Source organism: Phaseolus vulgaris, chromosome 9, assembly GCF_000499845.2.
Source record: "Phaseolus vulgaris cultivar G19833 chromosome 9, P. vulgaris v2.0, whole genome shotgun sequence".
In the NCBI taxonomy this organism is placed as follows: domain Eukaryota; kingdom Viridiplantae; phylum Streptophyta; class Magnoliopsida; order Fabales; family Fabaceae; genus Phaseolus; species Phaseolus vulgaris.
Genome location: NC_023751.2, coordinates 529,292 through 546,282, shown reverse-complemented (window position 1 = coordinate 546,282; position 16,991 = coordinate 529,292). Strand labels below are relative to the sequence as shown.

The window sequence follows — 16,991 nt, the reverse complement described above, 5'->3', positions numbered from 1 at the left end:
TCCAAGATCATTAATTACTTTTCTGATTCATATCTTTTTTTTCTGGCTTCTTCTGCTGCACACTTATTTCCAATTCCAGGATTATTATTATTATTATTATTAATCTTCAAATATTTAATTTTTCAGATTTTAAAATTTTAAAATTTCAACAACATTAATTACCTTTCTGACAATACTTTCATTATGTTTTCTTACTATTTCTGGTCCTATTATTTATTTTCTACTTAAATAAAAATATCAAATTTATAAGTTTTTTAACATCCTAAATAAATATAAATTCACTCAATTTTAATGTCATTCTTAAATAAAAATCAAAAATCAATAAAGTTACCAGATTATTCAAAATTCTAAATAAATACATATCTCAAATAAATAAAACATTTATAAGTTTTCAAAATACTCAATAATAAAAAAATATTAAATTATTTTATTTCCAACTTAAATAAAAAACTAAAATAAAGGAAATTTATAGGTTTTTCAAAATCAAATAAATATAAGTCCAAAAAATATTTAATGTCATTCTTAAATAAAAATTCAAAATAATACAATTCCTAAATCATTTAATCTCATTCTTAAATAAAAACTGAAAATCAATAAAATTTCTAAATTATTTAATGTCATTCTTAAATGAAAATCTAAATTAATTAAATTTTTATGTTTTTCAAATTTCTAAATGAATACAAATCCTAAATAATAAATAACATTTATAATGTTTTTAAAATCCTAAATAAATACAAAATCTAAATGATTTAATATTTTAAATAAATAATTTTTTTAAATAAATTAAATTCCTAAATTATTCAAAATCCTAAATGGAAATAAAAAATGTCATACTTAATTTAATGGAAATAAAAAAAATCCTAAATTATTTAAAATTATAAACAAATACAAATCTTAAATTAATAAATGTAGTACTTAAATAAAAAATTTGCAATAAATAAAATACATAAATTATTGAAAATTAGAAATAAATACAAATTCTAATTATTGAATGTCATACTTAAATAAAAATTTATAATACATAAAATTCTTAAATTATTTAAAAATATAAATAAACACAAATTTTAAATTATTGAATGTCATACTTGGATAAAAATTTATAATAGTAATATTTTTAAATAATTTAAGAATTTTAATCACATAAAAATCCTAAATTATTTAATGTCCTACTTAAATAAATAATTTTTTTTAATTATTCTAAATATCAAAATAATAATTATTATTATAACTGTTTACACATAACTGTTTATTGTTACTAATTTTCTAAACAAATTTTGTCAGTTTGTTATACTTTAATTATTTATCTCTGTATTATTTTATGTTCATATATATTAACTTAGCATGAAGTTGGTGAACAATACTTCATTTTCTTCGTAAATATCTTATGGAACATAATATTAGATAATTATTTATATAATGTAATTTGTTCAAATTTTTTTTTTTATTGTAATGTATTTGTTATGGCAAAAACTTATTCATTCATTTTTATTTATAATTAATTTGTAGACTACTAATCTATGTAGCATAGACATTGACATGGGGAAACAGAACACTGGGACACGAATCTATATATTATATAATTATGAATTATATAAATTGACAATAAAGATTTATGTGCACAAGTATTAATTTATATGACAAAATGTGACTTCATAATTTCATATGATTTTTTCCTACAATATGTTTGTGGAAGAAACACACATTTTTATTACTTTTATTATAACTTTAATTGATATAATATAATGAATTAATTTTTTAATTGCAATAATTATTCTGAGAGATTTTTGTGTATTAACTTAGCATGAAGTTGGTGAACAGTACTTCATTTTCTTCGTAAATATCTTATGGGAACATAATATTAGATAATTATTTATATAATGTAAATTTGTTCAAATTATTTTTTTCTATTGTAATGTATTTGTTAAGGCAAAAATTTATTCATTCCTTTTTATTTATAATTAATTTGTGGACTACTAATCTATGTAGCATAGACCGTGACACGGGGACATGGGGACACAGATCTATATATTAAATAATTATGAATTATAGAAATTGACAATAAAGATTTATGTGCACAAGTATTAATTTATATGACAAAATGTGACTTCATAATTTAATATGATTTTCCCCTACAATATGTTTCTGGAAAAAACACACATTTTTTTATTACTTTTGCTATAACTGTACTTGGTATAATATAATGAATTAATTTTTTAATTGCACTAATTATTATGAGAGATATTTGCATATTAACTTAGCATGAAGTTGGTGAGCAATACTTCATTTTATTCGTAAATATCTTATGTGAACATAATATTATATAATTATTTATATAATGTAAATTTGTTCAAATTATTTTTTTCTATTGTAATGTATTTTTTATGACAAAAATTTATTCATTCCTTTTTATTTATAATTAATTTTTGCACTACTAATCTATGTAGCATAGACACTGACACGGGGACACGGGACACGGGGACACAAATCTATATATTATATAATTATGAATTATATAACATGACAATAAAGATTTATGTGCACAAGTATTAATTTATATAACAAAATGTGACTTCATAATTTAATATGATTTTCGCCTACAATATGTTTATGGAAGAAATACACATTTTTTATTACTTTTATTATAACTTTAATTGGTATAATATAATGAATAAATTTTTTAATTGCAATAATTATTCTGAGAGATTTTTGCATATTAACTTAGCATGAAGTTGGTGAACAGTACTTCATTTTCTTCGTAAATATCTTATGGCAACATACTATTATATAATTATTTATATAACGTAAATTTGTTCAAATTATTTTTTTCTATTGTAATGTATTTGTTAAGGCAAAATTTTATGCATTCAATTTTATTTATAATTAATTTATGAAATACTAATCTATGTAGCATAACATTGACACGGAGAAACAGAGTCACAAGTACACGTATCTATATATTATATAATAAAGAATTATATAAGTTGACAATAAAGATTTATGTACACAAGTATTAATTTATATGACTAAATGTGACTTCATAATTTAATATGATTTTCGCTTGCAATATGTTTCTGGAAGAAATACACAATTTTTATTACTTTTACTATATGAGTACTTGGTATAATATAATGAATTAATTTTTTAATTGCAATAATTATTCTGATAGATTTTTGCATATTAACTTAGCATGAAGTTGGTGAACATACTTCATTTTCTTCGTAAATATCTTATGGGAACATAATATTAGATAATTATATATATAATGTAAATTTGTTCAATTTTTTTTATTGTAATGTATTTGTTATGGCAAAAACTTATTCATTCCTTTTTATTTATAAATAATTTGTTGACTACTAATCTATGTAGCATAAACACTGACACGGGGTCACAAGGACACAAATCTATATATTATATAATTATGAATTATATAAATTGACTGTAAAGATTTATGTGCACAAGTATTAATTTATATCACAAAATGTGACTTCATAATTTAATATGATTTTCACCTACCATATGTTTCTGAAAGAAACACACATTTTTTATTACTTTTACTATAACTGTATTTGGTATAATATAATGAATTAATTTTTTAATTGCAATAATTATTCTGAGAGATTTTTGCATATTAGTGTAGGATGAAGTTGGTGAACAATACTTCATTTTCTTCGTAAATATCATATGGGAACATAATATTAGATAATTATTTATATAATGTAAATTTGTTCAATTTTTTTTTTATTGTAATGTATTTGTTATGCCAAAAATTTATTCATTTTTTTTATTTATAATTAATTTTTTGACTACTAATCTATGTAGCATAGACACTGACACGGGGACACGGGACACGGGGACACGAGACACGGGGACACATATCTATATATTATATAATTATGAATTATATAAATCGACAATAAAGATTTATGTGCACAAATATTAATTTATATGACAAAATGTGACTTCATAATTTAATATGATTTTCGCCTACAATATTTTTCTAGACGAAACACACCTTTTTATTACTTTTACTATAACTGTAATTGGTATAATATAATGAATTAATTTTTTAATTGCAATAATTATTCTGAGATATTTTTGCATATTAATTTAGCATGAAGTTGATGAACAATACTTCATTTTCTTCGTAAATTTCTTATGGGAACATAATATTGGATAATTATTTATATAATGTAAATTTGTTCAAATTATTTTTTTCTATTGTAATGTGTTTGTGATGGCAAAAATTTATTCATTCCTTTTTATTTATAATTAATTTGTGGACTACTAATCTATGTAGCATAGATACTGACACAGGGACACGGAGACACAAATCTATATATTATATAATTATGAATTATATAAATTGACAATAAAGATTTATGTGCACAAGTATTAATTTATATGACAAAATGTGACTTCATAATTTAATATGATTTCGCCTACAATATGTTTCTGGAAGAAACACACATTTTTTTATTACTTTTATTATAATTGTACTTGGTATAATATAATGAATTAATTTTTTATTTGCAATAATTATTCTGAGAGATTTTTTCATATTAACTTAGCATGAAGTTGGTGAACAATACTTCATTTTCTTCGTAAATATCTTATGGGAACATAATATTAGATAATTATTTATATAATGTAAATTTGTTCAAATTATTTATAATTGTTGCTTTTTTTATCTAGAAACCTGATAATGTATATATGTTTATTATTGTTGTATGGTTTTTAAGGTCTTTAGTTATTTATATAATAGTATTTCATTGTATTTATATTTCATTATGTTTTATTTGTATTATATTACATTACATTTTAATTTAATTTATATCATAAAAGGTGAATTCATAATTTAATATGATTTTGCCTACAATCTGTTACGGGAAGAAACACACATTTACTGATAGTTTTTTGTAATAATTGTACTTGGTATAATCTATTGAATTCTATTTTTTAATTGCAAAGATTTTTTGGAGAGTTTTTTTTACAGATTAAATTATAGTATGAAGATAACATGAGGTTGGTGAAGAGGACTTCACCATAAATACGTAATAGATACATAGTATTAGATAATTGTTTATATAATAATGTATTTGTTCAAATTATTTTATTATATTGATATTGTAATGTATTTATTATGGCAAAAATATATTCATGAATTTTTTATTATTTATATTATATTATATTAAATTCATTAATATACTAAAAGAAACTTATACTATTGCAATATATTTAATTTCATTTCATCAACTTAATAATTTATATATATCTAAATAAATTTATTATTTTTAATATTAATATTTAATATAAAATATTAGAAAAATTCGGTGCGTTTCACGGGTCAACGTACTAGTATTATATATAGTAGGTTATCATGTGAACACATTAGTCATGCCTCACAAAGAAATATGACCACATTACTAACATTAATTCAATAACACATTATTTAGGGAGGAAAAGAAGCCAAGATTATGAGTAGCAATGGACATTAAAACTAGTACACAACACGGTAAGTATCATTATTGGTTAATAAAAGTGGCATGCGCCTGATATTTGAATGTAGCATTCTTCTATTTCCTTTACTTTTGATTACCAAAGGCAACTTCGATACTCAGTTTGTTCTTTTATTTGATTCATATCATAATCTAATACTTTGATTTTATATCACTCAACCCATTAGGGAATACTTCTTCCCTACGAAAGGCTGAAATCTTAGTTGCTTCTGACGGGGTGGCTCTGGTTTTGGCTCCATCTCTTCCTACAATAAATAGGACAACGATGTCATCTAATGGGAAAACTGAAGAAGGCATTGAGGAGAAGCAGCAGAATTACCTTTCCTGTTTCTTTTGTACGGTAAAAGTTTGATCCAAATACTACTTTTCTCTCAGATGGACGAGCAAAATTTGGTGAACTAGATGTTGCAGAAGACACAGCATTCACATTTGGAACATCAGCTCCTTTGTATTTATGCCCTGATGAATAAACAGGAGGAATTGGTTTTTCATCCAAGCGTCTGCCAGTCCCAACAAATGGATTGAACTTACCTGTGAGGAGATAAAAGTCAAGTAAGATTCTCAGGGAAAATAACTTAGATCATAAGCAAAAAGACACCAACTAAAGAACATGAATCCACCTTCCTTTTGTGTTTTGTCTGCAATAGTAGGCTTTCCAAGATTCTTGTAATCCAAGGAAGGAGCAAAGTCCACCTCACAGTCTGTCTCGATGATGCTTATAGCATTAGCAGGCTTTGTTTCTATAATATCCAAGTAATACCTTTTGTTGTTGTATGTCACCATGATAGTATCTCCAGTAGTCAAGCATGAAAATTTTCTCAAACTGGTCTCTAAGCTGCATCGTATAATAAGATCAAAGTCTAAAAGGTTGATACTTCTATTTATCTGGTGAATAACATAGAGAAGGTGTCTAATAAATATATACAGAAGATGTAACAATGTCTATAGAATGAACAATACACTAATGACCATATTGGTTCTATGCCATATATCTAAGCAAATATTGAAATACGCATAATACTTCCATTGATACTTGATGGCCATAAGCCCTGAATTGACACTGCTACAAGGATATGTGTTGAAGAAATATTAGTTTATAATGTTTAATATGTATTAATTCGATCATCGACAACTCACATAGCTTTTGGATTGGAGATATCAAAAAAGTCCTTTGTGTGGGGTTGTAATTTAACGTATGTTCCCTTTGGAAGTGATGCATATTTCACTCGTACAGTGTCTCCCTCTTGCAAAAGCATATTCTGCATCATCTGTATAGAACATCTCGTTAAAAACAATGCATTAAGAAACTAGAGAGCTGGAGATCCATTCAACTTGTAACAAGCACATTCACAAAGTTTCAGTTCTTAAGGACTAAAGTCCTACCCAGTATGGCATATATATAGTTCCTTCATCTGCGATGAACTCCAGAACCCCACAATGAGAAACCCGCTCAGAAGCACCATTTGTGAGTTTAAACATCATAGGATAATCAATACGTAAAAATGCTGCAAGATTACACTCGATATCAGTCATGTTATTTTTCAGTTGGACATCAACATGTAAGTTTAGACTTGAAAAACTAACCTAGATGATCAAGGGCTGAAGGAGGCATTATAACTGAAGCAGCAACAATCATAGCATATTCAGTTCATTAGATGAGTAACAAAGAGTATACAGTATTAAACCAAACATGGCTAGATGTGGAAACTTACTTTTATCACCATTTTCAATTTCGGGCTGCAGAATTCATGAAGAAAAGAACTGACAGTTAGAATAATTTTCTGTAAGATACATTTCTGGGTCATTCATACAATCAATTTATTGAAAAGGATGAAGTTATCTGCAGTTTACATTGAATGTTTTGTAAAATAATCATTATTTATTCTTTCAACTCATATCTAATTAACACGTATTTAAATTTTTAAATTTAATACAAAACAATTAATAACATTTTATGATATATCTTATAACGGTTAATTGAACGATGAACAAATGATAATTCAATATCACTCAATAATTTTTCTATCACATTCACTCGTGAAAAGTGGCAGATTGAGCAAAGTTTTATAACCATGCATATTATTTTCCCATTCTCTAAACTCAACTAAACTTAAAAAAAGAAAGGAAAACTCGTAACATTTTCATGCGTTGCAAAGGTCTACGCTAGAAGCGGGGTACTAAACTTTTGAAACTCAAAATAACCACGTAACTTAGATTCACAAACAAATCCATGCAAGTAAGTTTTAGTTTATCCTAATCATAAACAAGGTAGTATTGATGTGGTAATTAAGAAATGGTGACCTTTTCAACAAATGAAGCAGAGTAACATGTATATGTCTGCTCAAATGATGATGTCCCGTGATATCCGTCAATAAACTGCAATACCAAAACTTCATCACGGTTCTATTTCACTGTCTGTGTAAACTAGAGAGTTAATACGGGTTAAAGCATGCTTCTTAATTAAACTGTAAAAAACGTGTAGACGCCGAAATAGATTAAAGAATGTTGAAAAAAAATACGAAGTACACAGAAATTTTGTTAGAAGTAACGTAGCTGAAATGAATAATTTAGATAATGTTCAACGGGTTGAAATAAATAGTATTTATGCAGAGAATACCATTTTCTTTCCTCCTCTCACACGTATCAAGAGTTGAATATATAAAGTAGACGACTAAACTTCCAAATCCCAAGCTTAGAAATTGGGCTATTCTATGAAAGATACGAAATTCAATGCAGTTGGGTGGAAACTTGAAAATGGGAGGGAGCTTGCAGAAGTAGAAAACTAGAAAAACTGATGTTTACTGTTGTTTTTGAAGGTATAAGATAACCATGTGATTGATTTTTGGTGTGAGTTTAGATAGCTAGATCTATCTATCTACATCGTATATGTTCTTAGCGTGCTTAACAAGTACGCAAGATGAAGCGTAGAATCGGATCTTCTATCACCACAGAACAAATTTTAATTTTTTTATAAACAAAATTTGCATGGTAAAAATATATTTTCAGAAATCATTTTTTTTACCTGTGAAATAAATAAGATATATTGTAACTTATAATTAAAATTTTGCGTGGAATGTTTGTGATATGTAATAAATTTTTTTATGCAAGAATGCTTAGTAATGAGATTATAGTTTAGAGTTTAAGGTTTAAGATTTAGGGTGACGTTAGTATAAAAATGTGCAGAAATTTCTTTAAAAATAACAAAACCCACGTAGCTAAGAATTCTGTTCCAATCAAACATCGGTTTTATACCAAAAATAATATTTAGAGATGCAAAATTAATGAAGGAGAGTTGCTCCTACCTAACCCACACTTGCTTAGCCTTCTCATCCTTATCGTTATTTTTTCATATTTTTTTAAATATTTCATCAAAATTTTGTTTAAATATATTTTGTGCTTACGGGTCGACATGGGTACTTGGATTATTACGTTTAGACTCCAAAACAGAGGCTAAAATTTTAGCTTTTAAAGAGCAGAAAGTAATGCATCTATATCTTCTATATCTTCTATTTCTATTACCTACCAACTATTATCCACAGATATCTAAAGTAATAATATTAACACTATTTATAATATTTAACAATATTAATAATACTAATAATATTTAATAATATTAATAATATTTAATAATACCGAATGCTATTACCGTTTCGATGTAAAACTACACCAATACAGTAACCCTAATATCTAATTTTAAATAATTATAATAAACATTCTTCTCTAAATGACTTATCATTTAATTTATCTAATATAACAAAATAAATATAGACTAAAAAAATTATAATTTAATCAATCAACAAAGAAATATATCTTCTCTTAATTTTTTTTTAGGATTTTAGTACAATAATATTTATAATATTTTAAATTAAATTTACATTCCGTAACAATAAAAAAATTTATAACATTATTAATTATTTTAATTACATTTCCATTATGTAACAATAAAACTTTTTATAACATTATTAATTTCTATAAAAACTTATGTAACATTAACATTTACAATTTATAACATGTCAAATTTGCATTTGTAACATCCCTAAATTTTCTCACATCTAAAAACTAAAATCTGTATAAAATATTAAAAAGAAAATATAAACATAATACAAATATGTCCACCACTCTTTCTTAAAATGTTGCAAAACATATTTTTCTTCATAAAACTTTAATATCTACATAAAATTAAAACAAATATTCAAATTTCAACTAAAATAATTTCATCATCCAGCTTCTCACTGAGGAGGAGCTCAATCACCTGTAACATCATCTGCTCCCGTGTAAATACACAATCATCACAAATAACAGGGTAAGCTAGCCATATCAAATAAAATTCTATAAAATTTCTCTTTGAAATTAATAAAACATAAATCATCAAGCTTCATACAAATTCTCAAATCATCAAGTGTCTATTAAAATTTAATATTCCTCTTTCACATGTCAGACTTCCACGGACTCATCTCACATAGACACTTGACCCTACTTCTGGAAGACTCGTGCATTGACTTAGACTCAGAGATCGGCACCTGTCATACTAAATCACTGTGAAATCCACACAGCTATGCGCATAAATAATCTCATTATCATCTCTCTCCTAGTATGACAGGGTTAACTCATATAACAGGTCAAGTTAGTTATCTTTCAAACAACTTACCCATCCATATGAACCTCCTTCGACTCTCACCACCTGAATAACTTCATCTATATGATTCCATTATCTCAGTAGAGTCAGGATATCTCCTTCTAGACGAATCCCTAGTCAATGCACATCCTAAACAATCCTAACACGGTATTTTCTTTCCTGAAAATACTATGTCTTGATCTTACTTTCACATCATTGCACACTTCTTTTAACACATCAATACACCATACAATCATAACATATAATTTAACTTTCTAATAATCTAAATATATCCAAAAAGTTATCAACAATAGTAATAATCTAAAATAAACTATGCTAAAATAATAAAAATAGCAATATTCATATATGTATACAAAATTTTGGTTTGAACGAAAATATTTTAGGTTGATCGAAATCACACCATAGAGCACCCAGAAATTTTGGTTTGAACGAAAATATTTTAGGTTGATCGAAATCACACCAGAGAGCACCCAGAAATTTTGGTTTGAACGAAAATATTTTAGGTTGATTGAAATCACACCAGAGAGCATCCAGAAATTTTGGTTTGAACGAAAATATTTTAGGTTGGTCGAAATCACACCAGAGAGCACCCAGAAGTTTGAACGAAAATATTTTAGGTTGATTGAAATCACACCAGAGAGCATCCAGAAATTTTGGTTTGAACGAAAATATTTTAGGTTGGTCGAAATCACACCAAAGAGCACCCAGAAATTTTGGTTTGAACGAAAATATTTTAGGTTGATCGAAATCACACCAGAGAGCATCCAGAAATTTTGGTTTGAACGAAAATATTTTAGGTTGATCGAAATCACACCACATAGCACCCAAATTAACAAAGTCCCTGTTATAGCTAAAATTACTCTAATCAACATCAACAACCAATACTCAACAACATTATAGTTGTATAACAGCAATCATATATCCAATTTCACCTTCAAATCTTCTAGCCTAGTGTTCTATTGGAAATTAAGGCTAGCTTCCCTTACCTGAAAATTAGCAGATATTCTAATAGCTCCAAAACCACCAAGAACCCAAAGGTAACTTAACCTGGAACACAGAGTCCTAATAAAAAATCTAACTATATCACTAAGACCCTGAGCTAACAGAGATTAACCCTGAAGCTAAAAGGGTCACATGCAAGCAAAGAAGAAAACAACCTAACAAGTTCCAAATTTGCCTCAAAGAGAAGAGCAAAAATGAACTTACTCTATCAGATATTCTGATCGGGCAGTCTTGTAGTACTCACTGCCAGGAATCTGATGGTGGACTTTGATCGTCGAACAGATGAACGAGGAAGTCAGAATTGTAGAGGGAAGGGAGAGGAAAGGAAAAGAACTTTCTAGAGAGATGATGGTTCTTTTTAAAATGAAACCTGAATAACTGAATTTCTATTTATATGCCCTTTTCATTTAAAATTATTCAGGAGTCATTTAAAATATACCACTTCTACTCTAAAGTAATTTTGTCTAGATCCTTACAGCATTCATGCATTATGTCAAAATATTAACTATAAATAAACAAATGTATTATTTATAAAGAACTAAATTTTAAAAAATATAAAAAATAGCATTCCAAATTTCTATTTCTATTCTGTAAAAATAATAATTTCAAATAAATAAATCTATTTTTATAAACAATTTCATGTTCAAAAAATATTAACTAAGTAACCATATTATTAAAAATTCTAATTTATTATGTAACCTTTTTCTGTTTTTTTTTAAATTACTACAATATTTGATTTAATTTTTAAATAATAATATTAACAATTTATGTAAATTATGAGAAATAAATTATATATATTTCATAACATTATGGTATGTCTATGTAAAATAAATAAAAATATATAAAAAAATATAACATTAAAAATTTGTATTTCTATTTTATAAAAATAATAATTTCAAATAAATAAATGGTTTTTTTATAAAGCATTAAATGTTAAAAAAATATTAACTATCTACACATATTATTAAAACATCGAATTTATTATGTAATTTTTTCTGTTCTTTTTAATTACTACAATATTTGTTTTAATTTTTTCATAATAACATTAACAAATTTATGTAAACTATGATAAATAAATTATATGTATTTCATATAATTATGGTATGTATATGTAAAATGTCCAAAAATATAAAATATAGCATTGAAAATTTCTATTTCCATTTTGTAAAAATAATCATTTCAAATAAATAAATCTATTTTTTCATAAAGAATTAAATGTTCAAAAATAGTAACTATGTAAGCATCTTATTAAAAAAATTAACTTATTATGTAATATTTTTCTGTTTTTTTAATTAATACAATATTTGTTTTAAAAAATAACATTAAAAAATTATATTTACATTCTGTAAAAATAATAATTTCAAAAAAATAATCTATTCTGTAAATTTAAATCAAAAAAATTATTTATTAACAGCTTCAAAGTTAAAAAAAAATAATTACTATGTACACATTCATAAATTTATTTATTAACATTGTTAAATGTTAAAAAAATCTTCTGTATATTTGGTTTTTCTGTTTTTTTAAATTACTGTAATAATTTTTATAATCTTTTTAATAAATATATTTTAAAAAAATAGATTCAGATCTTTAATTTCAATCTGTAAATTCAATTTATATCACAAAAATAACATATTCAAATTTCATGAAATTTTTCCATTAACAGGATACAATTTTAGATAATCAACTTAACACAATATTTAATTTACTAATATAACTATTTTAGTTTTTTTAAACATTCACATCTAAAATTAAAAACTAATTAACAAGTATTTTAAAATAATTTAAACAAATTAAATTTAAAATAAAAATAAACATCCAAATACAATTTAAAAAAAAAACCCACATTACCTCAAAAGAGCATAACAAAACCACAATACAATGCAAGTCTAAGAAGATGAAACTATGTCTGAAAAAAAAATCATTCAAAAATTAGTTTAAAAAACACAAAATCAAAAATCTGAAAAATTAAGAAACATAATCGATTATCACTTCTGTTCAAAACAGCACATAATTGATTATCCAAAAGTTTATGTCACATAATCGATTATGCATGTAGTTCAAAAATCACCATAATCGATTCTCTCACGAAAATATTTACAGGTAATCGATTATGTCATGAGCATAATCGATTATCAATTATTTTTCTTTACATAATCGATTATATGATACGTTCATTTTCAGTGCTAATCGGTTATGCATGAAACAAAATTCACACAAAGCTCACCTGAGGTCAGAGACGAAAAACCAAGCGCACTCTCCTACCACTATGCTTACTCACAACCCTCTCCAAGCTCTCTATATGTTGTTTGTGCTTTGTGAAGAACTCTTTGTGCTTTGTGAAGAACTGCATATGCCAGATATATAGTGCTGCACCACTCTCTTTATTACGGTCATCCTCTCTCTCACCAACTTAGTTATGCATTCATTGAGCATTGAAGTTGGTTAAAGAGATTCATGAACCATGGTCAGGAATCTCATGTGCTTGCTGAAAAGCTTCCTCACCTACCACTGTGCATGCATGCTTCCACGTTGCTGAAAAGTCATCTCATATACGTCCAAAATTCACACACAATACTGAAGGCACAAATGACTTTGCACTCATCCTACCTGGCATTCACTCACTCACCCTCTCCTTTCTCTTCACTTCTGAAAGGTCCCTCATTTTGGCCAACTTTCCCCTAACTCTCACCCTCACCCTCCACCATCAACAAATTCAAACGGGGTGGCACTCCACATCCATCTGCGGCTAGAGTGCCATCCCCTCAATCCAAACACAGGCTTAGTGTGTCCAGCTTGTGTGGAGAACATCTCCCTAATCCGTAATCATTATTCAATTATCTTAATAAAAAATTATAATGACCTCTCTTTTGTGTCATTCCCGTTACCGAAAAATAAGCACGCACATTTTCTTTGAATCTATACCCTTGCAAGCAAACATGAACCCATTTCCCTCAAATAAAATCTGCACCAACAAAGACAAGTCAAACAAAAACGCAAGATATAAAAAAAAAACTGATCAAATAGGCAACTTCCCAAAATTGAAACATACCATCAATTCCATGGATAAAGACTCAACCTTGAATTCAGAAATGGAATCGTATAGGTGAGGGGTTTTGAGGATTCCAATGAAACCAACACCGTGGTTAACCAAATTCAAAGGCAACATCACAAACACTTATTGAAATCCTCGCATTCTCGTGATGTCCCTTCGCACTCTTCCTAGTATGCAACATTGTCATTCTCTTTTTCCCGAGATCGGTGCAACAGCATTCTGCCTCAGCTACTTGTTCCCAGAGCTTCGTGATTGTGTCCTCCCCTTAACCTTCTGAGTCTTCTTCTTCTCCATTCTCTTGCTCCCCACACTCAACCCAACCAAAAAAAATAAAGGAAAAAAAATTGAAAAAGAAAGATTAAGAAGAAGAGAAAGAGTATGCTCGATACATGATGGTGGTGGTGAGGTGGAAGGAGAAAATAAAAGGCAAAACAGAGAGGGAAAGAAGATAATGAGGCCATTGAATTTTGAAAGAAGGCATACCTGTTAAAAATCAAGACGAAAAATAATGCTCTGAGTTGGAAGGAAATGAAAACCTAGGATATACATTACATAGTATAATTAAAAAGAAGGAGAAGCAAGAGCAAATTGAAAGGAACATAATTACAATTCTTTACTTCTGCTTATTTTTATTAAAAAAATACTTGATGGTTACCAGAAATTTAAAAAAACCTCTAAAAAGTGTGTAATTTATTAGAAATTTGAATAACCTCTATTAAGTGTGTCTTCCTAGAGGTTATAGTAACCTCCACTAATAAACCTCTACTAAAATTATAAATTTTTGTAGTGGTTATATAAGGAAAATAATAAGCATAAATATTCTAATACAATCAATCACACGAAATTTTGACTAGAATATATTCTTAAAAATATATTTGATTGCCTCTTGTTATTTTTATGAATTCCATTACTAAAATAATTTTTCTCATTCCTTCATCATAAAAGTGAAAAGGATGTAAAACATGAAAAGTATATTATTAGTTTATGAGAATAAATGTTGTAAATCTGAGCCGAATTTCTATTGATGAAAAAAAATCTAAGAATAGCATCAAACATGAAAATAAATATATTATTTTCTTATTTTGAAAAAGAATAAAAAGATGAGACGAAACCATGCCTAGTAAATTATTCCTTTTGACTATTCTGTCACTAAGGTTTACAAAAATGAAGAGTAACATAGCAACATTTGAAAATTGTTAACCAATTGAAACTGTAGAAAGTGGAATATGATACCCGTGCAGTGTTTCAGTTAAAATTGGGCACTTTCAAAGCTTTGATCTGTTCCTCCTGGAGAAGGTGCAGTAGTTGGAAAGTGGCTAAAGTGAAAGTATTATTACTATTAATGAAGATGGACCATACATAATATACAGAGAATATACAGAGAGCAATTTAAGGGAAATTAATTCACCGCCATAAACAGCATAACAGATTAAAAGATGCTTTTGGGTTTAACTTTAATTCTGTCAACTCAATGAATGGTCCCATAAAGTGGTTATTCACCTTCGAAGCACCATGCATAATGGTAAAGATAACAACACACTATATGCCTATTCCTGTGGTGTATTATGCTGAGCATGGAACTTGTTCATTCCGCATTCCTATCTATTCCATTCATATTCCAAAAACCCTATTCTTATTCCTCTAAAATCTTCAACTTACATGCCTAACTAAAAACTATGTGATTCTAAAATTCAAAAGGGCAAGTGATTTTTTTATCTACTAAAGGAATTATTGGCTTCGTCTGTTGTGCTTTAAGAAAAAAAAAGTGTATGTGTATAGTTTAAAATATGTTTAAGAACTTTTTATAATTCTAGAATACATTTAGACACACAACAGAGTAAAAACATCTAAAGAACTTACCTTGGTACTTTTGAGAAGCAAAAGTGATACTTCCACCAACCATATAAACTATATAAATTTATGTTCATTTATATGAATTAGAAAAACAAAATTAATAATTTTATGAATTACCTTTTATGAAAACATTCCACAAACTCACATGCTTTTAACATCAACTAAATCATTAAATTTAACTTCTTATTTTTTTTTTCAATCTATTATTTTAAATGCTTTCAATTCTATCTTAACTTCCAATATTTTTAAAAAATAATTTAAATAATAATAATAATAATATATCACAGTATTATAATTGTAAATTTAAAAATATAATTTATTTGTTAAAAATTATTTATATAAATTTTAAGTATAATATAAATTATTTATTTAAGTGTTTATTTATTATAAAATCAGTTGTATAAAATGAACATGTGTTCTTATAATGCAGTGACAAAAATACTAATTATTCATTGTGATCGAAACTTAATGCGTCAACAAAAAATAATATGTAAATAAATAAATAAAGACAGTGTTAATGTTTATTTGATTTGAATACATTTTTCCTTTTTGCAAATATCATAAATTGATTTTTATTTAAATTTTGAAAATTAAAAATCTAAGATTATATTGCGAGTCAGAAAAAAAACTTGAGTGTGTTAAATATGTGGAAGAAAAGTAGTGAATAAAAAACCCTTTAATCTCTAACAAAAATTTAAATTTGTAGGGATTAAATAATAAATATATTAATTAAAAAGAAGTTAATAAAAAGTAAAATCCGAAGAAAAACCTCATCAATGTATCACGTTCTATGGAGCTTCTTTCTTATCTTTTGATGGTAATCTCTTTTGTCTTGTGATGGAGATATTTAGTGAGCTGTTACTTTTGCAAAGATTAAAGATAATACAACACCAAATTGTACATGAGACAGGAGTGTTGAAGCAAGTATATT

The 16,991-nt window shown here is 26.4% G+C and overlaps 1 protein-coding gene across 4 annotated transcripts; it reads right to left on the bottom strand.

Moving 5' to 3' along the window:
- Positions 1 to 5,498: 5,498 nt before the first annotated feature.
- Positions 5,499 to 8,393, bottom strand: LOC137822626 (uncharacterized). Of its 4 annotated transcripts, none has more exons than XM_068627539.1 (9): positions 8,134 to 8,393; positions 7,818 to 7,892; positions 7,229 to 7,253; positions 7,101 to 7,133; positions 6,900 to 7,021; positions 6,654 to 6,784; positions 6,137 to 6,351; positions 5,836 to 6,047; positions 5,499 to 5,761 (listed from the first exon to the last, which is right to left on the bottom strand). In XM_068627539.1, exons 1-9 carry the CDS (start codon positions 8,134 to 8,136, stop codon positions 5,672 to 5,674), a joined length of 906 nt encoding a protein of 301 aa, XP_068483640.1. In that variant the 5' UTR covers positions 8,137 to 8,393; the 3' UTR covers positions 5,499 to 5,671. The 4 variants fall into 4 exon arrangements, with proteins under 4 accessions (XP_068483640.1, XP_068483641.1, XP_068483642.1 ...); XM_068627540.1 differs by having other exon boundaries at positions 5,499 to 5,757; XM_068627541.1 differs by having other exon boundaries at positions 5,836 to 5,975.
- Between the last annotated feature and the right edge of the window lie 8,598 nt (positions 8,394 to 16,991).

What these genes read in the sequence shown, in the direction of transcription:
- LOC137822626 (XM_068627539.1), bottom strand. An exon ending in AATTGAAAATGGTGATAAAA is followed by an intron (nt 7,134 to 7,228) that starts GTAAGTTTCCAC and finishes TTGCTGCTTCAG; the next exon opens with TTATAATGCCTCCTTCAGCC. An exon ending in CTATATATATGCCATACTGG is followed by an intron (nt 6,785 to 6,899) that starts GTAGGACTTTAG and finishes TGTTCTATACAG; the next exon opens with ATGATGCAGAATATGCTTTT.